This window comes from Megalobrama amblycephala, linkage group LG23, assembly GCF_018812025.1.
Source record: "Megalobrama amblycephala isolate DHTTF-2021 linkage group LG23, ASM1881202v1, whole genome shotgun sequence".
Lineage (NCBI taxonomy): Eukaryota > Metazoa > Chordata > Actinopteri > Cypriniformes > Xenocyprididae > Megalobrama > Megalobrama amblycephala.
The window spans coordinates 8,911,290-8,938,335 of NC_063066.1; the positions used below are offsets into that span (position 1 = coordinate 8,911,290).

A 27,046-nucleotide genomic window follows, 5' to 3' on the forward strand; every position below is an offset into this window, starting at 1 on the left:
TTATTCTAGTTCTCTCTTGCCCTATCTATTTCTCTCATGTGTCCTAATTAACTCCTGAGGGCCTGAGAGCCCTCTGACACAGCTGTCTGTCCCCTAAGGCCAACTGTTCTCCATGCTGTTGTGACCAGGCCATTTCACCCCCACTCATTCCGCAAATGAACTTGCTGGAGAGCAAACAACTGCAGCTTATAACACTGTAATGTTGACACTTATGCTCACAGACACACATTCAACAGTGACAAAACAGATACAATGAACAGACAAGACAAGAATGGACATTATGCTGATATGAATTAAAAAGCGTGCACTCTCGTACACACGTTGCCAGGAGCTCACCTGTTCTTGGCTGTCTGAAAACTGAAAAATATTTGCAAAATAATTCACTGTTTATAACAAATTAATAAATATTTGCATAGTTATCACTAAATCTCACTTGATTTTGTTTGAACTCATTACATATGATGCTGTGGTGTCTTTGAAGTGTATCTGAAACCAGTTTCCTTAGGAAGATAAAAGACAAAGTGTTACCTGTTGATTGATAATTGAGCAATAATTTTTGTTCTTGCTAAGCAAAACCTTTCTATATTGGGCAGAAATTTCGGCCTCCTGAACAAAAACATACATTACACCAGATCTGTAACTGTAATCTGTAATGCTTGTAAAGTGCTATTTAAATGCTGTAATGCTGTTTAAAGTGCTATTTCTATTTGATGTGACCCTTAAAAACAACTTTTATTGATGCAACTTAGTGACATGAAATGATGTTTGTGAAAACAAGCTGTTAATTCAGAATTCTATTATTACTAAATCTATTTATTACTAATTTGCCATTATTAAATGGTGTACATTTTAGGTTACCTGAAAAAAACTTTTTTTTTTTTTAACAGTGCTGTGTTAAATGTGCAATTCTTGCAATTACTGAGAAATTCTATTTTAAAAATCACACACTAAACAGTAAATTTCTTTATTAGGCTTAATATAATATAATATAATATAATATAATATAATATAATATAATATAATATAATATAATATAATATAATATAATATAATATAATATAATATAATATAATAATCAGTGGTTAGAGCATGGCACTAGCAATGCCAAGGTCATGGGTTCGATCCCAGGGATTGCACATACTCAGATACACATGTATAGTATAATGCAATGTAAGTCGCTTTGGATAAAAGCGTCTGCCAAATGCATAAATGTAAATGTAAATGTAAATATAGAGTGCTCTGTTTTGGTTTAGTTTAAAGGGCCATTTAGACTACACCATTTTCAACTAAAACAAAAAAATGTATATGCGTTTTGGCTGTTCGTTTACACGACAGCAGAGTTTTGGGGGCCTGAAAACCCAAACTTTTGAAAACGTTTTTCAAAGTGCAAGATTTTGAAAACAATACTGTTATCGTCACCGTGTAGACTACAAAAACGCTAATTTGTGAAAACAGTGACGTCATGCATATGCGTATTATGTGTTCAGTCTATTGACCAGTTTGGTGTTTGCAAACAGCGATGACGTTTTTTGTGGGCGGAGCCTACCTGGTTGCAGAAAATGACATTTGAGCAGTAGCAGTCTATGGAAGCCACGAAATAAAAGAATAAAAAAAGCTAATTTCGAGTTTATATCTCACAATTCTGACTTTTATTTCTCGCAAATCTGAGTTTATATCTCACATTTCTTACAAAGAAAACAGAATTGTGAGATATACTTGTTATTCTGTCTTTTCTGAATTGCAAGTTTATCCCGCAATTCTGACCTTTTTCCCCTCAGAATTGTGAAATAAACTCACAATTGCGAGTTATAAAGTCCGAACTGGGAGTAATAAACACGCTAATGCAAGAAAACAAGTCAGAATTGTGAAATAAAAATTTTATAGGCTATGTTTAAAAGTTATCTATGTAAAATGTTATAGGTTTAAATATTATTTCATGCTGTAACTGCTATGTATGTATGTCCTCTGAACTGCATATGTGAATATTATGTAGACTTACTGTTTACATCAAATTCCTGCTTTAATAGTAGACTAATCCTTGCAGGTGTCTCTGTTTAGCTTCAAAGGATGTTTTCAACGATGGTTTTCTTTAAAAATGAAGACTAAATTTTTTTGTATTCCGATTCCAACATCCAGAGGCACAACAAAACATTTTTCTCTTATTCTGTGGATTTTGCACATTTTCCTCCAATTGCTACCGCTATTTTTCTGCAACCACTATGCGCGCGCAGCTGCAAGTGACGTCATTGTGACGTCTGCTCCAAAGGGGTCTATAGGCCTGTAGTGTTTCTTTACAAAGTGACATCGCCAACTACTGGCCTGGAAACATAATACAGCGTTTTTACTCATTTTCGTGGATCCATGTGAAAGGGGATCGTTTTGACAATGTTGTCATCTGTACACGAAAAATGCAAAGAAAATGTTTTCCCATTTTTTGGAACATCGTTGATGTGTAAATGTTCCCATAATTCTGTTTTGGTTTCATTTTCACTCTGTTTGCTCTGTTCCTGTTTGCCTGTTCATAATTAGCTGGTTAATCATTGATTATTAGATTCTGTTCACCTGTGTTCATCTAATTCCCTTTGTTTGTTCCTTGTATTTATATCCCCATGTTTCCGTTGTAGGCTGTCAGTTCTCGTTAACGTTTATGTCAAGTATGTTTTTTGTCTTCAAACCAAACTTGGGTCTTCAGTTGACAAAGTTTAGCGCGGTTTCCATAATATTTACGTGTTAGGTCAGCAGGCGGTCTTTAGTGGCTGTTCGAACACATTCGACCACATGAACGTTTCCGTTACGAAAGCAATCCGGTAAAATGCGTTTTTGACTACCTCTGGATGTGGTTGAAAATGGACAAGCTCAAAACGTTTTACACCCCGTTTACACCTGTATTTAGCGTCGTCCACTTGAGATCCGATTGACCAAAACACATCTTAATGCCAGGTGGAAACAGGGCCATTTTAGTACTATAATGTATTTTTGAATGGAGTGAAAAGAGATATTCTATGTGAAAATGGACAGGAATCAACTGTATTGTAAAAAAGCGGTAACTTTAAACTATAATGTAGCCAAACTATATGAGAGTTTGCTAAAAACAATGCCTAAATAGCTATTTGGCAATTGGTCAACTTTATCCAACAGACAGTTAGCCAAAAAGGGAAGTCATTTCAGAGGAGGTTATTACATTATGATTAAAGATTAGGATTTCTTTGGAATAATGTGCACCGATGAATCGTTCACAAAATAAGACCAGGAACTAGCATTAAGACAGTAAATAGGACCCATTTTGATATCATGTTGACTTTAATGATCACTTCAGTTTTGAGTGGATATTTCCAAGTCGTTAGGATGAGATACTGCAGCTCTTAAAGCTTTTTTGTTTGGGTCAGGGATGCCAAGATTTATTGTCATTTGCCAACATTAACTTGGACTGTGAGAGAGTGCTAGAGTTATGGGACAGAAGCATGAGGGACATGGTGAACTGAAATATGACAATTTTTAAAATGGGTTCCAAAGGGCGTGTGGAGAGCCAGGCACGGGCAGTCACAAAAAAGCGAACGACGGAAAGGAGCAATTAGCCAACAAACCACCTGACATCAGTTACCCCACAAAGACCACATCACAATTCACACCCTGTTGCCTGTCAGATGGAACTGGAGTCAGCCAAACTCATTAGATACACAATCATCCACTCAGCTGCCAGCCACTTACACTGCCTCCGTTTTATTCAGAAAGCTTTTTAGACTTCAAGATTTGTGACAAGCTCAGGGGCAATATGTCTCTTCAGGGCAATTCTGAGATTGTAGTAATACTGGAAAGCATTTAGGAGGCTGATTCTATTGTAATATATGCTACTTTTACCCACTTAGTTAAAACTGTCAGAATAAAAACACTAATAGTAAGTGTGCCTGAGTCATAAAGAGATAAAAGCCTCTTCCATCCTGAAGTAACTTATATTATACAAAAGTTTGAGGAGTCTTGGATGCTGAGAGGTCAATATAGCATTCCAGCCATGCAAAAATATACAAAATAATCCTGACACAAATTAAACAGGATAGTTGTACCATCCATTCAATAGACTGTACCGTTGGTGCATCGGTGACAATCTTTCAGCTGACGAAACACTGAAAAAAATTTTCCAGCAGACAAACAGCCATGGGAAAACATGGGCTGTGAAAATGAAACGTGACCTAGAACCTTAAGACAGTACGACATATTTATTAGGCTATACTCGTTCCCTCATGCACTCATTTATTCGCATCAAATTAAACATGCTGTCTACCCTGGCAAGGGTCCACAGTGACCGCAAGGATGCGAAACAATTGTTCTGCTGCACAGCACCCACAGAGAACAACTATTAATCTTAGTTTACGTGTCAGGGACTATATCTGCAAATGGAACGATGCCGCTCAATGAATTTACTTATGTTTTAATGAACATTTATGTCCTAATTATCTGCTAAAAGACGTTCTATTGTAAGTCTAAAATGAAAGAACGCAGTATTAGTACGTAGTTATGTGGTCATTAGTGCTGCCACAAATGAAATACTCACTTGTCTGTCATCTCCTGTCCGTTCCAGCAGAGGGAGCTGTTGAGTGCTGCCGGCTCTTTGCTGCACAAAGCTTCTCCGAGACCACTGTAGAACTGACTGAAGCCCCTCAGACCAGAGATAAACTCCCTGCAGCACACAGAGAGGAAATTGAGAAAGTATGAAAGCAGCAGAAAGAATAAGCCATGTGGACTCAAAGAAAATGAAAATTGAAATTAGATCTGCACAAAGAGGCAAGATTACAAAGAATCAACATCACAAAGATACAGGGATTTATGGGGGGGAAATGAGGGGCATGAAGAAATAAGAGTGAAGAATCAGAAAAATGAAAATGGGGTTGGGGTCAAACGCAGTGTGAAACGCGATCTACTCCATTACATGTTGTTTACTGTCAGGCTTAGTTGATTTGAGACGCTTTGACTGTTAATTGACATTATGCTGGAGAAGAAACAGCCCACTGTGTTGGCTCTGCCACTCTCATCTGTTCATCAGAGCGAGGGCGAGTGGAACAGTACAGGACAGAGGGGGCAGAAGGCGGCTCAATGTCACTCACACGGCAGGAGATAGTGCCTGAGGTAATGAGCTTCTCTCTGTCACCATCAGCCTGAACACACACCTCAACTAAGAGCACAAATACACAAACACACACTGCATTTCACAACTCATATACACACCTCCACCCAGAATGACTCAGTCGCCCACCTAGTCAGACATGTGCCACCTCAGATTTTTGAATCAGCAACTTCCATTAAAAAGCATATCTTTGATATATCCTAAAAAAAAAGTTTTTTGAATTTAGCATTTTTTCACGTCATTATATTGTTTAGAGCATAAGAAACAAATGAAAAAATAACATTTTTGAAAAATTATATTTTATTCATATGTTATGCTATGTCCTCTGTAGTGGACACCAGGACTAAGTTGTTTAAAAAATAAAATGGCATGAAATGACAATTGGATTTTTTTTTTTTAATCACCAATCAATTTTTAGGCTTCAGGATTGTTTTTAACCAAACTTTGTATAAAGATGATTCTCAACTATGTTATGAAAGATATAATGGAATTAATTGATTTTACTTTATGCATTATGTGGGTAAAATGGCCATACGTCTGTTTTCCCATTCAATACAATATATCTATACACTGTCTCTAATTTGCATATTAATGTGTTCTTGGAGCAACATGCAATGAAAAAAAGACGTGTAATAATGGGAGTAATAATTGGCAACATTTTCATAATAAATAGGAATACTGATATATAATTTCTTTCCCTTTTCACTTGTTGTATCTCCTAAAATGCCTGATAAACATGATTTAAGTCCTGTTGTCCACTACAGAGGTCATGCATTAAAAATCAATGATAACAGAAAGTCATATTTTGATTTGAAACCCCATAACATTTTCCTGAGATGTTGATTTAGAACAAAAAAAAGAAAGAAAATGAATCTGATTTAAAGGACAATTACAAAATATTATCATATTTCCATAAGAGTGCTAATTTTCATTTTCAGTCATGTTTAAAGACCAAGATTGTTGTTGTCATGGCGAAACCTCAAAAAATGTGGTATCACTGCAAAGCCCTGAATGTGCTCTTAAAACTGAGACATGTATGATGTCAGAGAAAATCACTAAAATATAATGTCCACTACAGAGGGTCCACTATTACTGGGTCCCAGGAGGATATTTTGAATAAAATATGATGTAAAATGTATATAAATATTCTAAATGGTTTGTAGTATATTTACACTTTATGTTGTATATAATTTATATTATGTACACTGCCATTCAAAAGGTTGGGGTTTATTCAATATTATTTACTTATTTACTTATTATTTACTTTGATCCATCAAAGAATCCTGAAAAAAAATCGGAATTATGGTTTCCACAAATATATTAGGCAGCACAACTGTTTTTAACATTGATAATAACAAGAAATGTTTCTTGAGTGCCAAATCAGCATATTAGAATGATTTCTGAAAGATCATGTGACACTGAAGACTGGAGTAATGATGCTGAAAACTCAGCTTTTCCATTACATATACAGTATATGCTACTAAATTGTTTTTTTGGTCATGTCTTATCTTTGATAGAGACAGAAATGGAAGAAAAGTGAAGAAGTAGGAAAAAACTTCATAACGCCCCTGCATACAGCATTACTCAAACTCTCAAAAACATGGAATAGACTATTTGAGTTGGTTGGAAGACTCCTAAAAAAGGTAAGTGAATCTACAGTATACAGAGAAAACCATGAAGGATGAGATAGAGCCAGAGGATAAGAAATAGAGTGTGTTTCAGAGGAGCTGAAGTGGGGAGTATATTTAAAGTGCCTTTCAAGGAAAGTCTGTTCACTCGGCGGCCATATTTGCAACGCCTCCGAGAAGCTATTTCGGGCATCCAAAACCAAGTCCTATATATTTGAAGGGGGAATCGAGAAGTTTCAAAAACTGCTTGGTGAACTTACAATTAAAAAACATATTTCATATCAGCAACAAAATCTGATATGAACTGTTCCATAAATATTGTTTCTTATGTTCAGATAGCGTTAAAAACAGCTTATTTTTCAGGCTAGACAAGCCAATGTGCATGTGCAGTCCTAAGCACGAGTCTCAGGTTTCTATGGGAACCGGAGCTTCTAATGGCAGCTGCAGTGACGCAGTGACTTTACCAATCAGCAATTGGCTCGTTTACTTAGAAGGCAGGGCATATTCTGCCATATTGCGTGTTGTAGTTTATCCCATTCATAACTAATCGTCTGTCTATATCTATAGTGTTTGGTATATTACAGCTTCTTAAAACATTCCACACTAACATCAGAAGATGTGAGCTGTGTGAAGAGATGCATGAGAATGGTATTATGGTTGGCTGCAAATTTTATTCCTCACATTTATTATTCACTCGATTTATTTTCACAGAATTTACTTACTGTCAATTCTATAGCAGCAATGCTTTGCAGCCTTCTTGCAGTGGAGTGTTTAGAGCACTTGAGAGATTCAAATAAAACAGAAATGTGTGTGTTTACAGCTGCTGATTGTCATTTTAAGAGCTAAGGGTAAAGAGTGGTCGGGCTATGCTCATGTTTCATTACTGCTGAATACAAGGTCAGCCCATAGAATCAGTGAGGCAATTAAGCTCCAAAAGCATTAAGTACCATTCAAAGTGCCAATTTATTTCAAGTATTCAAAATAGCTTTGTTTGAGAAAAAGACTGAAATTTAAGTCATTATTTGTTTTCAGCTCAAATTAGAGTGTCAAGACACAAGGCACAAGGTTTGACATCAGAATATTTGGAAACTCAAATGAGTTTTGAGAGCTACGGTGGACGTGAAGTGAATGAATCAAATTTAAGTCTGATCCTCACACAGAGCTATCTACTGTAGGGCCCTACGATTTCTGTGATGCAGAAAATGCAGACAGAATCTACTCATTAAAACAGAATTTACTGTATAATGCAGAAAGTGAGGGAAAGTGGCAAAATTTGGATGAAAAAGCTGTACACTTAATCGAATAGCAATATGGAGTCTGTGAATATTAAACCACAAAAAGACTACTATTTAAATGTGATGTCTGCATGTTCTGCATGTCTTCACACTATATGAAGACACTTTGCATAAACGTCAGTGTTCACTTGACCAGCATTTCACCATTTCTTTTGATAAAAATTTCATCGGATACACACAGAAGCTCAAAAGATTTGCACTACAACCCTCCAAAATCAAAGTTCTGTTTAATTTGAAGAAATTATGACAGAAATATATTACTATTGTACAGTAGAATGTATTTCTCAAAGTAATAATTACAATAATACAGCTTATTAAAACATTATTCATTCGAAATTTTTCATTCGTGCTTTTTCTGGGTGACTGATTCTTTTAAAAAAATGACTTTTCAGTGAAGCCCTGTGTATTTAATAATTAAATTAAATTCGCAATGCAATGGAAGTAGCGACAGATATTTTCTTTCAAATTGTGATGTACATCCGAGTGAAACAGATTAAGGGATAGTCACACTAGACTTTGAGCACGCCAGAGTTCACCAAACTTGAACTTTTGAACGCAACAAAATGCGAAACTTCTTTGCATGAGCTTGCGTTTCCGGTCACCAGCATTTGCATATGAATGCACCGCCCTTTTAACAAAAAAGAAAAAATGTAGAGGAGGGACTTGGTTCTATTCATCAAATTCTGACTGGCTATAGACAGATCTGAAGGCAAGCAGATCACGCCCCCCATTGATTACCATATTAGGAAAAAAAATACTATGGTAGTCAATGGGGGGCGAGATCTGCTTGGTTACAAACATTCTTCCAAATATGTGAACAGCAGAACAAAGAAATTTATACAGGTTTGGAACAACTAGAGGTGGAATAAATGATGACAGAATTTTAATTTCTGGGTGAACTATCCCTTTAAAGACAAATGTAAGGAAGGGGAGGAGTTTAAGCAGACAAAATGATTTGAGAAGTCCTGCATATGTCACCAGAAGAGTGAAGTTTGTTTTTTCACAGGAAAATCCAGATATATTTTGATTAAAAATGACAAGCCCAAATAAAAATAATAATAAAAATACATCTGAAAAAAGAAACATATGCAATCATTCACAATAAGATCAATAGCATTCATTTAGAAAATATTAATTTACATTTGAGAAATATTTTTCAAACTTCCATGTTAAATGATTGCTGTTTCTTTAAAGGTGCCCTAGAACCCTTTTTCACAAGATGTAATATAAGTCTAAGGTGTCCCCTGAACGTGTCTGTGAAGTTTCAGCTCAAAATATCCCATAGATTTTTTATTATTCAATTTTTTAACTGCCTATTTTGGGGCATAATTAGAAATGCGCCGATTCAGGCTGCTTCCCCTTTAAATGCTCGCGTTTTATATAGAGATTTATAAAGAATGAAGATGTGTTTATGAATTATACAGACTGCAAGTGTTTAATAATGAAAATAATGACATGGCTTTGGTCTCCGTGAATACAGTAAGAAACGATGGTAACTTTAATCACATTTAGCAGTACATTAGCAACATGCTAACGAAACATTTAGAAAGACAATTTACAAATATCACTAAAAATATCATGTTATCATGGATCATGTCAGTTATTATTGCTCCATCTGCCATTTTTCGCTATTGTCCTTGCTTGCTTACCTAGTCTGATGATTCAGCTGTGCACAGATCCAGACGTTAATACTGGCTTGTCTAATGCCTTGAACATGAGCTGGCATATGCAAATATTGGGGGCGTACATATTAATGATCCTGACTGTTACGTAACAGTGTTATGTTGAGATTCGCCTGTTCTTCAGAGGTCTTTTGCAAAAATCAAATGTACATAAGAAGGAGGAAACAATGGTGTTTGAGACTCACTGTATGTCATTTCCATGTACAGAACTCTAATTATTTAACTATGCCGAGGTAAATTCAATTTTCAATTCTAGGGCACCTTTAAAACACTTCATATACAAAATTCAAGTATTGAATTGTGAGGTTACCTGCGGCGTCCAAAGAGGGTTTCATCGGGGTCAAAGTTCACCGGAGGACGGTTGTGGGGCACCGGCGAGGCTGCCACGTGTTCTTTGGACAGCGCCACAGCACGAGACACCCGTGCGGGCGCGTGTGCACATATCCCGCTCACCTGTGAACAGGAGAAGATTGGAGGGCTTAATGTGATCACTCTTGGACACAGTCCTGGAAGATATCCAGCTGAGAAAGCAATTAATGAGACAAACTGTCCCTGCAAAACTTCCTTCCCATTCAGCTAATTGTCTGGCTGATGGTGCCGCATTTGCCTCCTGTTTGTTTGTTTGGGTTTGATGACAATATGATTTACATAACAAAACGAGGTATTGTTGGGTCTGTCAGACACTCTGGCTGAGCTCTTTCAATAATCATAACCCTTTGCAGACGCAGCGAAAGTAAACAAGCCTCTCGTTCCCCTTCTCATGCGCGCTAAACACTATTGTTTTTATACGGGACAACATAATAATACTAATACCCCGCTCCCATGCTGGCTGTGTGAGATAATGGAGTCTTGCCATTCTTTCAGGTGCAATAAAAATGCAAATGCCTCTTAATGTTTAGCTTGTGGTTTAATGATTTGTCGCTGGTTTAATTTCCCATGGGAGTTGGTCCAGGGTGTAATTTTGCCATGTAATGCTTGTGGCATATTGTGCCTGCTTGTTCATGAATGAACATGTGTGTGTCTGGGTAAACAGGCTCTGAAATTCTGATGGGATCCAGGACAGAAGATCAATAGTACAAGGACATCCTAATGCTAAAGGGGGTGAATGCGGGATTGGTCACTGCGGCTAAACATAACAAGATAAACTTTTTAACATGTTCTGAAACCTCAGTGGGTGGGGTGATCGGATTCACCCTACAGTCATTCATAAAATTTGCACACACCAACAAACTGCTGTTGAGCTAAACGACATGATTATCAGAGTAGATCAATAGAAGCTCTTTCTAGCAAACAGCCCAGGGGAGGGTAAATAGATACTGTTGATGTGTGTGTTTGTGTGTGGAAGAGATTAAGAGAAAGAGCAAAAGACATAGAACTAGACAGAGACAAAAGCGGTACGGCGGAAGATCAGATCAGAGAGACTTGACACAAATGCAATACTGATGCAACATATTCCAACACTTTCTACCTTTGTTTTTCTCTGTGGATCCTCAGGTCACAGGATATCTCACTCAAATACAAGCTACTCAAAATGTGGAGTAACTATGTTACAATCTACTCTATATACAAATAGCTAGGGTAAGTTGAAAGTGCCTGTTTATTAAAAAAACCCTGATGTGTAATATTATTAGTAATACGTAAAATTTGGTAAGTAATCAAAGGAGTGCTAATATTCAGACCAACAATATGACTGGTTTTATGTGACAATTCAATAAACAGGAGTACGGCCATGTGTCCACCAAAGTGTTTTTTCCAATGGCTAGCATACTTTTCCAATTGTTTTCAATGGGTGCGCAGCGTTTTTTTTTTTTTTTTTTTTGCCCTAGAACCAGTTTTACAAGATGTAATATAAGTCTAAGGTGTCCCCTGAATGTGTCTGTGAAGTTTCAGCTCAAAATACCCCATAGATTTTTTTTTAATTCATTTTTTTAACTTCCTATTTTGGGGCATCATTAACTATGCACCGATTCAGTGCGCGGCCCCTTTAAATCGTGCGATCCGTGCTCCTCGAGCTCTCACCTAATAATACAGTGCATTTACAAAGTTCACACAGCTAATATAACCCTCAAATGGATCTTTACAAGATGTTTGTCATGCATACATGCTTCGGATCATGTGAGTATAGTATTTATTTGGATGTTTACATTTGATTCTGAATGAGTTTGATAGTGCTCTGTGGCTAAAGCTAACATTACACACTGTTGGAGAGATTTATAAAGAATGAAGTTGTGTTTATGCATTATACAGACTGCAAGTGTTTAAAAATGAAAATAGCCACAGCTCTCTTGTCTCCGTGAATGCAGTAAGAAACGATGGTAACTTTAACCACATTTAACAGTACATTAGCAACATGCTAACGAAACATTTATAAAGACAATTCACAAATATCATTAAAAATATCATGTAATCATGGATTATGTCAGTTATTATCGCTCCATCTGCCATTTTTCACTGTTGTTCTTGCTTGCTTACCTACTCCAATTAGAGTGGAGGAGGGGCGGGACAATTACAACACCAACCAACCGCAACATTCTGCTTGTACAACGTCAACTGATGACAATAAGAAGCATAATAACGGAACAAAATAATTTAAAACGAGAGCCAGAGCAAATACTTTACATTGTATCGATATTTATATACAGAAACAAACTATCTGTGAAATAAGATACTAATAACACTTCCGCAGATATTCTCTATCAAATGAAAAAAAAAAAAAAACGCTGCTCTGCCGAGGCGTTCTCAAGCGCTCATAGCTAGGTGTTTACAGCAGAATGCGAAGTGTTTTCAGCTGGCTAAAAACGCTTTGGTGGACACACGGCCTAAAGGCTCGTTCATACCAAGGAGGATACCTATAACGATAATGATAAAGATATAGTTTTAAAAATTGTTCTAAATGTAAAAAAATAGCAATGTAAATTGAGTCCACACCACAACTATAATGATAATGGAAGAGAGAAACAATATTGTTGAATCACTTTCTGAATGACTTTTTTCAGCTATTTTAAGATAAAAAAACATTGACAGCCAATCAGAATCCATTCCTGCTTTAAAGAACTCAAGCATTTAAAACAGCAGATGACAAAACTGCCGTGCATGCTTAGAATAAACACATAGATTTCATCCGTTGGTGTGGATGCTAATAAAGTTATCATTTTAGTTATAGTATATTTGGTTACGTATAGTTATGTTTTTTTTTAAAATACAGTCACTTGCTTCATTGCTGAGTGCTTTTGAACAAATCAGTTGAATGAATCATTCACAGACTCACTTAAAACAACTGTCACATGCTGCCATCTACTGGCATAATGATGTAAATGTCTTTTTGAATGCAGATATAAGCTACAAACAAGCATATCAATAATAATGCACAATGCTTCTCCCTTAAACTCCACTAGAATCTATTTTGGGATGCGGCTCATCATATTAGTACAGTGCTTTCACTAGTTAGTGGTACACCTGTAGTCGCTTCAACTGAATGTGCTTGTAAATTTGTATTGGGTGTCTTTTCTGTGGAAAGCAGCTTTATCTTCGGACTGCAAAGTAAACATTTAAACACTTCCCCACCCTCTCCTCTCCTGAGACATGGTGAAGTGCGAGGGTGATCTAAGTGGGAGCCATTTATGCTGTAACAGCTCCAAATGAATCTAAGCCAAACTGATGAATTGTGACTTGATGATTTTTCAATGATTTGGACCATCTGAAAAGAACCGATTCAAAAGTCACATTTCCATATTTCATTAGAAACAAATCAAATGCAGATGTTATTTGTGAAAGACTATTAATGACTTGATCAATATAATCAAAGACTCTCCATGTACATAGCCTATATTGCTGCTTTTTTTGTTCATAATATCTAGATAAATGTTTATTTTATATTACATATACAAATTGTATAATTTTTTATTATTTTACTTATTAATTAGCACCTTATTTTAGAAATATTTTATTGTGATTGTAATGTTGTATATTTTTCTTGTCGTTAAAAGGAACAAAAACAAACCAGAACACAACAAAACTACATTCTCCTGACAACACATCTTTTTCGCTGGTATATTGTGGAAAAAAAAGTAATGTCGTAAAGCTTCACCACTATTTAATAAATAGCATTGCTACTGAAAATTGAATTGAGAAAAATAAAACATAATGAACAATGTTTTAAAGGTGCAGTGTGTACATTTTAGTGGCATCTAGCAGTGAGGTTGCGAATTGCTCAGTCCACCGCTCACCCCTCCATTTCGAAGCACAGAGAGAAGCTACGGTGGCCGTCTGGCTGACACAAGACAAAGATGTCGTCATCTGAGACAGCAGAGTATAGCCAGTCAAGCAATGAGGTTTCTTCTTACTTCTAACAAAGAACGGTCTCTGCTTCTAATAAACCAGATGACAACTACAACTACTACTTCTTCTTCGTGCGTATTCAACGTAGTGGCGATGCAAGCTACCTCTAAAAACACCAATGAAGAAGAAGAAGATGATCATAGTGACGAAACACGCTCTGTAGAGCAGTTTGTCCATTTAGGTCTACTGTAGAAACATGCTGGCGCAAAATGACGACTTAAAGGGTTAGTTCACCCAAAAATTAAAATTCTGTCATTTATTACTCACCCTCATGCCGTTCCACACCCGTAAAACCTTCGTTAATCTTCGGAACACAAATTAAGATATTTTAGTTGAAATCCGATGGCTCATTGAGGCCTCCATAGGGAGCAATGACACTTCCTCTCTCAAGATCCATAAAGGTGCTAAAAACATATTTAAATCAGTTCATGTGAGTACAGTGGTTCAATATTAATATTATAAAGCGACGAGAATATTTTTGGTGCGCCAAAAAAAACCAAAATAACGACTTATTTAGTGATGGCCGATTTCAAAACACTGCTTCAGGAAGATTCGGAGCACAAATGAATCAGCGTATCGAATCATGATTTAGATCGCGTGTCAAACTGCCAACGGCTGAAATCACGTGACTTTGGCACTCCGAACAGCAGATGTTTTTAGTACCTTTATGGATCTTGAGAGAGGAAATGTCATTGCTCCCTATGGAGGCCTCACGGAGCCATCGGATTTCAACTAAAAGATCTTAATTTGTGTTCCAAAGATGAACGAAGGTCTTACGGGTGTGGAACGGCATGAGGGTAAGTAATAAATGACAGAATTTTCATTTTTGGGTGAACTAACCCTTTAACGTAAGGGGACCCGTGGTGTATGTAGATAGAAATAGCTCATTCTAAGGTAATAAAAACATACCGGTTCATTATGTAACACCACTGAAAACATATGTATATTATGTTACATTTCTGTCAATAGATCCTCCTAAAATGTACACACTGCACCTTTAATGAAATATTGCAGTATTTATTATAAATGATTTATCCGTGCACATCTTTTCTTTTTTTTTTTAAATTCACATGCAATCATAATCTTCACTTAAAATAACTTTCCTTCCCTCTTGCAATGACATCTCTTCTTTGATGACGTGTTTTCTGGCATGAGGGCGGGACAACCTGTCACTCACTCACAACGATTCAATCATTTCCAGACTAAAAAAATCAAGTTCCTCCCTTCATGTTTTTTTTTTTTTTATTCAAGAAGCCATTTCACTCGCATATACATCAAAATAGGAAAGAAAAGACTATCACAACTATTATGACAACTTTATACTAACAGTGTAGCTTTTAGCAATGCTACTGCTCAAACCTGGACACATCAAACACTCTCCTGCACTCATGTTAACACTCAACCTGATGAATTCTACACTATCAATGCCAAGCCTGCATGTACACTATCCAATCTAATCCCAGACACCCACACATTCTTCTCCAATGCTCCATGTGGTGTGTGCTCATGGGAAATCATTAGTGGCCAGTCAGAAGCATGGCTCTTTCCTGCTGTAATTTACACTCTGTAGCGGGTCTGTGTCCCTACGGCCTTGATTAATGTGATTGGGTGTGTTTTTCTCTGTGTTAGTGTGTGTATCCAGGCCCTTGGGGAGCTGTGGCACAGCAGTATAGAGTTGGTTTGTGTATGTGAGACTGTGCGTGATTGTTTCTCTCATTAGAGGGGTATTAATATCAGACGGGCGACAGAGGATGTGCTGGCTAACAGTAACACTGAGATAAGCGGCGTCTCACAGAGAGGCTCTTTAAATATCCAATGCCTTTATCTGTACCTCACACACCCCTGAGCGGAGCATTAGGACACTCACATACACACACACAAGTGTGCATACACACTCAAGATCAAAAAACAAACACTCTCATACTTTGTTTCCACCAGAACGATTCACATGCCCTTCATGACATCAGTGCGCAATGTTAAATACAGACATACATCCTCAGCTGAAACAAAGGCCTATCAGTACAGCTGAAATACAAAAGGGATCAAATGTGACATTTAAATGATAAACAAGGCTAAAGCAGACAATGCTAGGATTTGTTATGATACTAAAGCAATGAGCCATTCAAGACCACACGATGAAGTGATCTTTTAAGGAGATGACTTAAAAGAATTTAAATTAATTAATTTAATTATTATTAACATAATAAAATAATCTAAACTATAATCGTAATATTCTAAAATGCTAAAAACAAATAAAATAACATGTAAATAATAGAACTTTGAACAAATCAGAAGTTCTTATTTATACAGAATATATTTATTTAATATAGATAAATATTAAATAAATAGTAAATAAGTGAGATTTAGTTTAAACTATTAAATAATATTTGATACATTTTTAATAAATAAGCTGCTGTCCAATAAGTTTTGCCTCTCCGCAGTCCGAAGTTTTTGCTTTTGACCATGGCTGAATCTCCAGTTGTCACTGATGACTGTCATTTGGACCTTTCTGGATTACAATCCACCATCAAAATGATAAGATTATTTCAGCTGCTGTGAGAAAAGGCTATAAATGATCCACTACCAGCAGCATCCTATATCCATAGTCTAGACTCTTTCCTTTTTGGAATTTTTAACCAAAAAAGTTACAGACTGCATCTTTAAAGGTGCCATCGAACGTTTTTTTACAAGATGTAATATAAGTCTAAGGTGTCCCCTGAATGTGTCTGTGAAGTTTCAGCTCAAAATACCAAAATATTTTTTTTTAATTAATTTTTTTTACCGCCTATTTTGAGGCATAATTAGAAATGCGCCGATTCAGGCTGTGGCCCCTTTAAATCGCGTGCTCTCCACCCCCCTCCCGAGCTCTCGACTCTATCACTGCATAAACAAAGTTCACACAGCTAATATTACACTCAAAATGGATCTTTACAAAGTGTTCGTCATGCAACATGTCTAATCGCGTAAGTACAGAGTTTGAGGCTGGGCTCCGTGGCTAACGGCTAATGCTACACTGCTGGAGAGATTTATAAAGAATGAAGTTGTGTTTATGAATTATACAGACTGCAAGTGTTTAATAATGAAAATAACGACGGCTCTTGTCTCCGTGAATACAGTAATAAACGATGGTAACTTTAACCACATTTAACAGTACATTAGCAACATGCTAACGAAACATTTAGAAAGACAATTTCCAAATATCACTAAAAATATCATGTTATCATGGATCATGTCAGTTATTATTGCTCCATCTGCCATTTTTTGCTGTTGTCCTTGCTTGCTTACCTAGTCTGATGATTTAGCTGTGCACAGATCCAGACATTAATACTGGCTGCCCTTGTGTAATGCCTCGATCATGGGCTGGCATGTGCAAATATTGGGGGCGTACACTGTTACGTAACAGTCCGTGTTATGTTGAGATTCGCCTGTTCTTCGGAGGTCTTTTAAACAAATGAGATTTATATAAGAAGTAGGAAGCAATGGAGTTTGAGACTCACTGTATGTCATTTCCATGTACTGAACTCTTGTTATTCAACTATGCCGAGGTAAATTCAATTTTCAATTCGATGGCACCTTTAATGTTTATTTTCAATATTACATTTGTACACTGAATAAAATGATCAAAAAGGGTGACTTTATTAAATTAAAAAGGTTGGCTTTTTAGGTGCGTTCATCTGCAACAGGGAAAATATTTCAAGCATTAGAAAACTTGCATGTTTGACAATAACTCTTACTTACGGAGGCCCATAAGAGACCTTTGAAAGAACTTACAATATTCAGCATGCTCACGAGAAACTTATCTCGGGCTCGCTAGAAACTTTCGCGTGTTCGCACGTTACAATTTCTGTTTTATGTATACTGTCTATAACATATTTGCTTTGTGCGTCACTGCCATTTTACTTTGAAGAAAACAAGAGTATGATCGCGCATGAATTTTTGATCAATTAAATGCAGCCTTGGTGAGCATAAGAGAATCTTACTAACCCCAAACTATGTTTTTGATAAGTTTATATGTCTTGTTAATGTCAGATCTATCAGGAGCTGTCACAGTTCCTCACTCATGACTAGCGTGTACAAAACTTTCACCTCAGGTGCTCTGTCTGAGAGTTTCGAGGTGCTATGAGTGAGTGTGAAACAGCACAGGTCTGTTCTGTTCTCGTCCTCAGTGTCAGGTGAGATGTAGCTATAGCAGAAGCCTGTATGTATCTCCTCATTTACAGCTGAGAGGTCAGAGGAGGAGGAGCTTCACTCCCTCGGGCACACATCGGCTTCCGGAAAGCATATTTCTGCTCACTCCATCACTTTCATGCACCCTAAAAGTATGCTTTTCAATCTCTCTCTCTCTCTCTCTCTTTTGTCGCCATTGCTCCCTCACTTCTGCTCAGTAACTGGTAAAAATAGTGCTTCATAAATCATGCATTCTTTTCCAGAGCAAAGAGAGAGGGGGTACAGTTAAAAAGGAGAAATGAGAGAAAGAAAGATCACATTCAATGAGAGGTTTGATGAGTGAGATGTCACACTGCTGGATAGAACATGGCCACGGGGCTCTTCAGACTGAGGTGTAATATCATTGTTTTACAGCAGAATTAGATTCAAGAACAAGAATCATTATAGAAACTTCTGAAGGTGCTAATGCCAACAGGATGAAAAATGGTCATCGGCCATCAGGACAGACGCTGTTGGACAGTTTAAAGTCCATCAAATTATACAGATGTAACCTCTTTTGTCCTATACTGTGAAATTGCTTGTGCTCCTAGTCAGAATGAAAGAATATTTATTTAATATAAATAAATAAATAATAAATAAATAGTCTTGAAAGAAAATTATTTACTTTTAGAAGTCAAAAAATTTACTGATAAACAATTAGAGGCGCCTTCCAAGCATAAATAAAACTTACATGCTTGAAAATAACTGTTACTTTAATGTATGAAAACAAATAAAATGTTCATTTTATGAATAAAAACATGTCAAAAACATTCAAATATTTTATATACAGTACAGTCCAAAAGTTTGGAACCACTAAGATTTTTAATGTTTTTAAAAGAAGTTTCGTCTGCTCACCAAGGCTACATTTATTTAATTAAAAATACAGTAAAAAACAGTAATATTGTGAAATATTATTACAATTTAAAATAACTGTGTACTAATTAAATATATTTGACAAAGTAATTTATTCCTGTGATGCAAAGCTGAATTTTCAGCATCATTACTCCAGTCTTCAGTGTCACATGATCCTTCAGAAATCATTCTAATATGCTGATCTGCTGCTCAAGAAACATTTAATGTGTACAATTGTACAAAATATTTGTGTACAATATTTTTTTTCAGGATTATTTGATGAATAGAAAGTTCAAAAGAACAGTGTTTATCTGAAATCTAATCTTTTGTAACATTATAAATGTCTTTACTGCCACTTTTGATTGATTTAATGCATCCTTGCTGAATAAAAGTATTAATTTCTTTAAATTCTTTTCAAAAAAATAAAAATAAAAATTCTTACTGACCCCAAACTTTTGAACGGTAGTGTATAATGCTACAGAAGCTTTGTATTTCAGATAAATGCTGTTCTTTTGAACTTTCTATTCATCAAGGAATCCTGAAAAAAAAGTACACAACTGTTTTCAACATTGAAAATAATCATAAATGTTTATTGAGCAGCAAATCAGCATATTAGAATGATTTCTGAAGGATCATGTGACACTGAAGACTGGAGTAATGATGCTGAAAATTCAGCTTTGCATCACAGGAATAAATTACTTTGTCAAATATATTTAAATAGTACACAGTTATTTTAAATTGTAATAATATTTCACAATATTACTGTTTTTTACTGTATTTTTAATTAAATAAATGTAGCCTTGGTGAGCAGACGAAACTTCTTTTAAAAACATTAAAAATCTTAGTGGTTCCAAACTTTTGGACTGTACTGTATATTACAGTTAGAGGAAAAAATGTGAATGTTTATACAGTGTGTTCAAAAAAGACATGAAATTGTATCATTAGTTATGTAATATCTGTTTAGGCAGACACTGTTTATTATTTAGTTACTTACTTTAAGATCAGATCAAATTTTATCACCAATTTATGCAACAATCCATGATAAATAATAAATGTATCTGAAGGTTTCACACATTTTTCTTCAACTGTGCATTCTGTCAGCTGTGATTGCTAGAAATATTGCTATAGGGATTATTTGATAGTCTTTTTTACTTGGGTAGAGGAATGTCCCTGTCGTCCATATCTCAAATCTACACCCATGTACCTTTGGCTTTGCAGTGGCATTTTGAAATATTTAAAATGTCAGTCCTTGAATTCATTCCTCCATAGACAATCCTAGAACAAAGGTTACGTCAAGTGAAGAAAATCGGTCACCGTGATTTTGGCAAGTAAGACAAGTTTCTGGAAACAACATTCCTGTCTGAAAATTTAGTCCTGTCCCTATACCCCAAACCTAACCCTTCCCATAACTTGTCCCTAAAATCAGGGACAAATGATAGACGAATAACGCAGGTGTAGAAACACCTAACCCTGGTTGTAAGCCTAAACTTCACATTAATTGTCAACTTGTCCCTCAAATCAGATTGGTTGATTGGAATGTTGTTCCAGGACCAACAAAGATGTTGATCCAGAAACATGTGAAATCACATTCACCAAAATCAGTCAGTCGGTTCGAATTAGGCCTGAAGAAGGCACTTGACAGCCAACTGACAGACAAACACATGCTCAAACACCATCTTTGGCCTTATTGGCCATTCTCCCTTTTATCTGGGTCAACAGCTGTTGATCACCGAGAAGGGAGAAAAAAAGAGGATGAGTGAAGGAAAGAACACAAAACCCCTTTTCTTCAGCACTGTTCCCTTGAAAAGAAAAATGCAAGCAAAAAAACTTTAAACTCACAGATAATCACACACCAGAGTGAAGACTGCCATGAATGTCATGAAATTTCTGATTGATTTTCAACAATAGCTGAGCTCTATAGTTGTGGAACTCAACCAAGGGCTTCACTGTTTGTGGAGCTTTAGCTTTTCAAAATTCAGAAACTGTGTGTGGAAAGGTCACACACCTACACATGTACTCTAACCATCAGTGTTGGAGAGTAGATAAAAGCATCAATGCCACAAACCTAACTACATTTTCAGTATTGTGACCGTAGTTCAGCTGTTTTCAACGTACTGTAGTATATTTAGTAGTAAGCAGAAGTGGAACAGCATTCTACAATGCTGTTTTTGTTACATAGAATTTTCTACAATAATCAACATGCTCTGATATGTTTCATACAAACTCATGAATCAGTTTGTTTGATTCATAAAATGATTCACTCAAAGTAATCTGTTCAAAATAATATACATTTACAATATTTACATCTTTTTTGTAGAAAAATATTATATTTTGTAGCAAAATATAACACAAAATATGATATTTTGAAGAATGTTGGTAATCAAACAGTTGGAATACTATGGAAGTCAATGAGGTCCATCAGCTGTCTGGCTACCAACATTCTTTAAAACATCTTCTTTTGTGTTCAACAGAAGAAAGAAACACATCAACTTGAGGGTGAGTAAATGATGACAGAATTTTCATTTTTGGGTGAACTATCCCTTTAAGTGCTCTTAAGAAATAATAAATCTTACCACCTCAAGTGATGTTTTTTCTAGGGAATTGTTTGGAAATTTTATTTGCGCCCAGTTTCTGTTTCTGTGATGAATATAAACACATGGATGGAAACCCAGCTAGTGCTAACCTCAAACTTGAGACACGCTCTGTCTCTCTCCGTCACATGCACTGTCCTGTTATTAAGCAATAAAGCACAGACCCAGTTTCACGAGCGTCAGTGTCAATGGCACTTTACGCTGAAGGACGCATTACCATATATATGGAGGTCTGGGTGAACATACAAACACCTGTACTGAGTAAACACAGACTTTAATATCGCAGAGAATGGACTGACTGAACATTTCTAGAGCACGTATATTTAGCAACAGAGACATTAGATATGGAAATATTATCAGTCAGTGTGATGGCATATATTAACAGCCTATAGCAATGTGCGGTGAGGTTATTTTTATGTGTTCACACCGTAGCGCTTTAATGTGAGGTTACATGGCCAAAAAGTATAAGATGTAATAGTTCCTCTAGGACCCCGCTGTTAAAACTTCACAGGAGCCCCATCAAGCAGCTCGATTACCCCTTCAGGAAAAAATAACATGTTCATATTCCTCTTATCAAAGGCCTCTCTGATCTCCACAAATACTGCGTGATCCAACCACAACCACAGTCATAAACACACTTACGCACACCCACACTGTACCGGCGAATCGAAGGTGGAGTATTTTACACATTGCGGAGGAGGGGATAAGTGGAGATTGAGCTTTGATGAATAATGTGAGTGCATTTCGCTGCAGTAAGCGAGTGTGTGAGTGTCTTACGCCAACGGGAAGCTGGGTATTAAAGTGGAAAGTTTAGTAAGTCGTCCCCGTCATGCAAAAGCAGAACAAGCTCCACCATTGCTCACATTCAATATTTCATGAGCACTTGCCCTCCTGATCTCGCTAACATACGCTAGCAACTGGAGTGTGTTATTGCTGTTTAAACTTCTCCTGCCCCCGTAAAAGGGCCATCAGTGAGAAAGGTTCGTCGGTTCTTGGAGAGCGAGGGAGTAAGCGTTCAGGTAAAAATGTTTTAGAGTGTTCTTACGCAAGCACCGGCCAGATAAACGCATCCGAAATGCTTAACGAAGGGAAACGAGGGGAGAATTGTGCACTTTTCCACAAATAAACACCTATCCTGTGACAAACTTACTCTGATTCATATGGTTACTGAAATGTTTCTACTCAAAGGTATGTGGTGATGGAAAGAAATGTGAGATGGAAGGAAATGCTTTTGCATTTCCTCGCAAAACTTTTGCATTCTGTCACAAAAGTATTGCGTTCCGCAAGAAGCTGCATTCTCTTGCGTAGTTTTTCTCTCCACTTCAAATGATTCCCATCACCAGTTTTGCGTTCACCTGCAAAGTTTTGCAAGTGAACACATGAGCACTGAAATATAATTTTCCCTCTCACCATGTCCCTTTAGGGGCTCTGTAGTTCTTTGAAAGCAGTTTTGAATGGTTTTGAAAAATGCATGTGTATGCTAAGATGATTTTTTGGAGAACCACACATTTAAAAAAAAAAAAACATTATTAATAACTTAAAGGGTTAGTTGACCCAAAAATGGCTTCAGAGTGCGTTTATTAACCCCCAGGAGCCGTGTGGAGTACTTTCACAATGGATGGATGGGTTTTTTTAGCTTCAAAATCGGGCCCCCCATTCACTGCGATTATAAAGCTTGGAAGAGCCAGGATATTTTTAAATATATCTCTGATTGTGTTCGTCTGAAAGAAGGTCATATACACCTTGAATGGCTTGAGGGTGAGTAAATCATGTGGTAATTTTCATTTTTGGATGAACTATCCCTTTAATGGCATGGTTTCACAGATAGGGAAGCAAGGGTTAGGCCTTAGTTCAATTAAGAATAATTATTATTAAGATAATTTAAGTAAAATAAATACTTAATTGTTACATATACACATTATGTGCTTTGTTATCTTATAAATATAACCAATTTTACCAAATTTTATTTGTTTAGTATTGTTGTTTAATACATAGTAAAGGCTAATTATAGGATTGCACTTACCCCGCCATTAAAAAAGACTGAAAAGTCTGTGTAAACACACTGTTTGCAATAATTGTTTTACATTTATTTAATGAATCATTAATGTAACAATTAAGGAATGGGAATTGTTATAAAGAACTGGAATTGTGCCATGTTAGACAGACAAATGAACATGCAAAATGCACAAAAACGCACTGTAGCTCGACTATAACTCTGCATGTAAATGCACTTACTGAAATAAGTGCATTGTTTTCTTTATTTTGATAGCCCTAAGCTACCAATCAGCCAATCAGAAATGTAGCCAATCAAAAATCCCTGCGAGTCATTTCACTCATTCAGGTCTGCTGACATTGGGTTTGCTGACATGTCTTTGGAGGTTGAGAATTTGGAGACAGAGAGTTAACAAAATGGCTGAAGTTAGCAAAATGGCTGGAATCGCCTACAGCGCTTCAAATTCATGGTTTCTGAGACCATGTGTCACTCACCTGTGCGCTGACTTTGCTTTTAGTCGCCACAGCTTGTTTGAGAGCCTGTCTGATAATGACATGCAGTCTGAGCACCACGGCCTCGATGTCTTGCTCTCCCTTCATGGCAGTGGCGAGTGTCCCCAGTTCCTCCACATATGCCTTCCAGTGAGGCTGCACCTCCGCCGCTCCCCCTAGACACGCTCCCATGGTGCTGACGCACAGCGGGCGGCACGGCCGGGCCTCCAGCAGGCCTTGACAGTGAGGGCAGTACCAGAGCTTCAGCAGCGAGCGCCCGCAGTCCCTGCCCGCCCGCAGGTGCTGGGTGGTGTTGACCACTTCGATGCCCAGGTTCAGCGCTTGCAGGAACACCCGAGTGGCCAGGAGCGAGCGAGACAGCCGGGTCATCATCATCTTGGGAAACGACCCAAAAGCAGAGGCTCCCCGCCAGGCCCCACGGAGACAATCTTCCGAGATGCCCGTCACCGCCCCGTTGCCAAGAAGACGCCGGTAGGTGAGAGGAAAAAGGCGGGAGAAGAAGGTGGAGACCATGTCGTTTACATTAGCATCTGAGCCCAGGATGTAGAGAGACATGTCCAGGAATAACTGTGATATGGCTCCGCTGGCTCCAGCCCCCAAACCGGGAAACTCCTCCCGTATCAGCGTCAGAGTGGAATTACGACCCAGACGGAGCACCATGTCAAAAGCCTCTGAAAAAAAGACAGAAAGAAAGAGATGAATAGAAGGGTGATGACAGAATACACCAACTCTCAGAAAATATGGTACAAAAGCTGTCACTTAGGCAGTAACTTTAGCGGACTTAAGGTGTAAATAAGAGGTACGGTAAATAAGGTATAAAGGTGCACCTTTAAAGGGGGGATCACCACTGTCAAGCCTTGGTACATTTTTTTCTCAAGAGTAAACTAAACTATTTGAGAGATGCACCATTCAATTTAGTTGAAACATAATCCTAAGTACACATTTTACAGAAGCCTCAGACCAGGAATAAGGCTTGGGCCAAAATGGCAGACAATTGGATTACATCAATGAGCTTGTGTTCTGTGTGACAGACTTAAGTCCTTTAGACACATACAATGATTTTGTCATTTACGCTCATTTACATTTTAAGAGAGAGAACAATATATGAATAAATGACGTGTTAGGGCGTTTTGTCTTATTTGGAGCGCTTGTTTTGGAACCTTCTGGATTCTAGTGCAACTTTAGGCACCCCTGATCTAACACATCAAATCTATTCATTGACACTCTTAAAATTTTACCGATGCAGAGAGGTCAATGAAAATGAAATGAAAAGACGCAATAATCCACAAAATCTCTTCCTCACAGACACAGACACAATCGTAATCCCTGAAAGACTGTAAGTGAGAAAAAAAGAAGAAAGAATTAAAGCTTCCTCTCCAGATGAAATCCACAATGTCCTTTTAAAACAACAAGGGTGCTTTTCAAGAGCCTTATAGCTTTAAAAGGCGTTCATTCATCCGTGCAGGATGCTGTGAGAGAGATGCTGAGATTTTCAGAAAACAGAGCACAAAGAGAAGAGACATAATCAGTATCATCTGAAAGCTCTCAGTGAAGCCTTATCAGCACGCCGGCAAAGAGGGATTGCTACCGAACCCACCCAGGCAACTGGGGAGACCAGAGACGAGAGGCTGAGGGGATTTAGGAGCATGTGAAGAGGAAAAATAAAGGCTATAGGGAGAGAGAAAAAATGACAGAGAACAGAAATATGAGTGAAAGAGAGGAAAAAAGGCCTTGAGTTCTTCATCCAGATAAGGTGAAGGTGATTGAGAGGTGGGGAGTCTGTAATTAGCCCTTTTAGTTTGCAGAGCCGTGATATAAGCATGCTGCCGAGCAGACTGTTCACAGCCATATATGTGAAGAGCCCCATCCATCTCTCCCTGGGAGTCCGGCTCTCAGGGGCACAGGATATTACATCAGCACAACATGCTGGAGGAGTTTATGGATTGCACTGATTGAGATGAGATAGAAATCACTTAGCACTTTATCACCGAGCAGTTAAAAGTCTCAAGGTGCTTTTAGACACTCTCACTGGCTATGCTCAGAATTACATACTACGGTAATACTCATGCTATATCTGTAGCATACAGTACGCATAGTGTGCACAGCACGAAAATGTTTTGTTCGCATTAGTGTTGTCAAAAGGACCGACTTTGATACCAAGTCATGAAATTTTAAAAATGTGACGCTTTGAGTGCTGCTGAGCGAATTCGTAAACACCTCTGATTGGCCATTGTGTTCATGCGCTCTACATATATGTCTGTTATTGGCTACAATGATTTGTACAAATTTTCGTTTTTCCTCTGATTCCTTTATTTGATTGCACCCTATGACGTCATTTTCCATCATCAAACTTTTCGAACTCTTCCTAGATGGTTGCTCCAATTTTCATGAAAATCAAATCAGATCATCTTCAGACTATGCTGCCAAAAGTTATCAAAAGCTTTTTGACAAAACCAACCATTCTCGAATAATGCGCAAACAAATTTGAAGAAGAGCATGCCAAATGAGGCTCTATATCTGCAACGTTTTAGCGTATTCAGACCAAACTTGGTACATGCATTCACAAGCATGTCCTAAGGCTACATGCTGCGTTTCGGCACAGTGCCACCTACTGGTCAGGAGATAGCAAAAATGGCAATTTTTGAAATTATCGAACGGTTTGGCCAAAAATGATAAAACTGGTCTTGTTAGATTCATGATACCTAACATGCTAGGTTTCACCTTATGGTTTGCGCAATTTTGTGATTTAGCGTTAAAACAACGTTCGCGAATATCTTCGAAACTGTTAGTCCGATCGAGACGAAAGCACTGTAGGAAATTTGGAAACATA

The 27,046-nt window shown here is 37.3% G+C and overlaps 1 protein-coding gene across 1 annotated transcript in view; it reads right to left on the bottom strand.

The window, feature by feature from the left end:
• The window catches only part of gpc3 (glypican 3), a 186,129-nt gene that overhangs the window by 68,512 nt on the left and 90,571 nt on the right, over positions 1–27,046 (bottom strand). The window contains exons 4-6 of the mRNA XM_048177130.1: positions 24,199–24,887; positions 10,035–10,177; positions 4,550–4,675 (exon numbers count right to left, since the gene is read on the bottom strand). Coding sequence (XP_048033087.1) covers positions 4,550–4,675; positions 10,035–10,177; positions 24,199–24,887 — 958 coding nt within the window. The remainder of the gene's footprint in view (positions 1–4,549; positions 4,676–10,034; positions 10,178–24,198; positions 24,888–27,046) is intronic.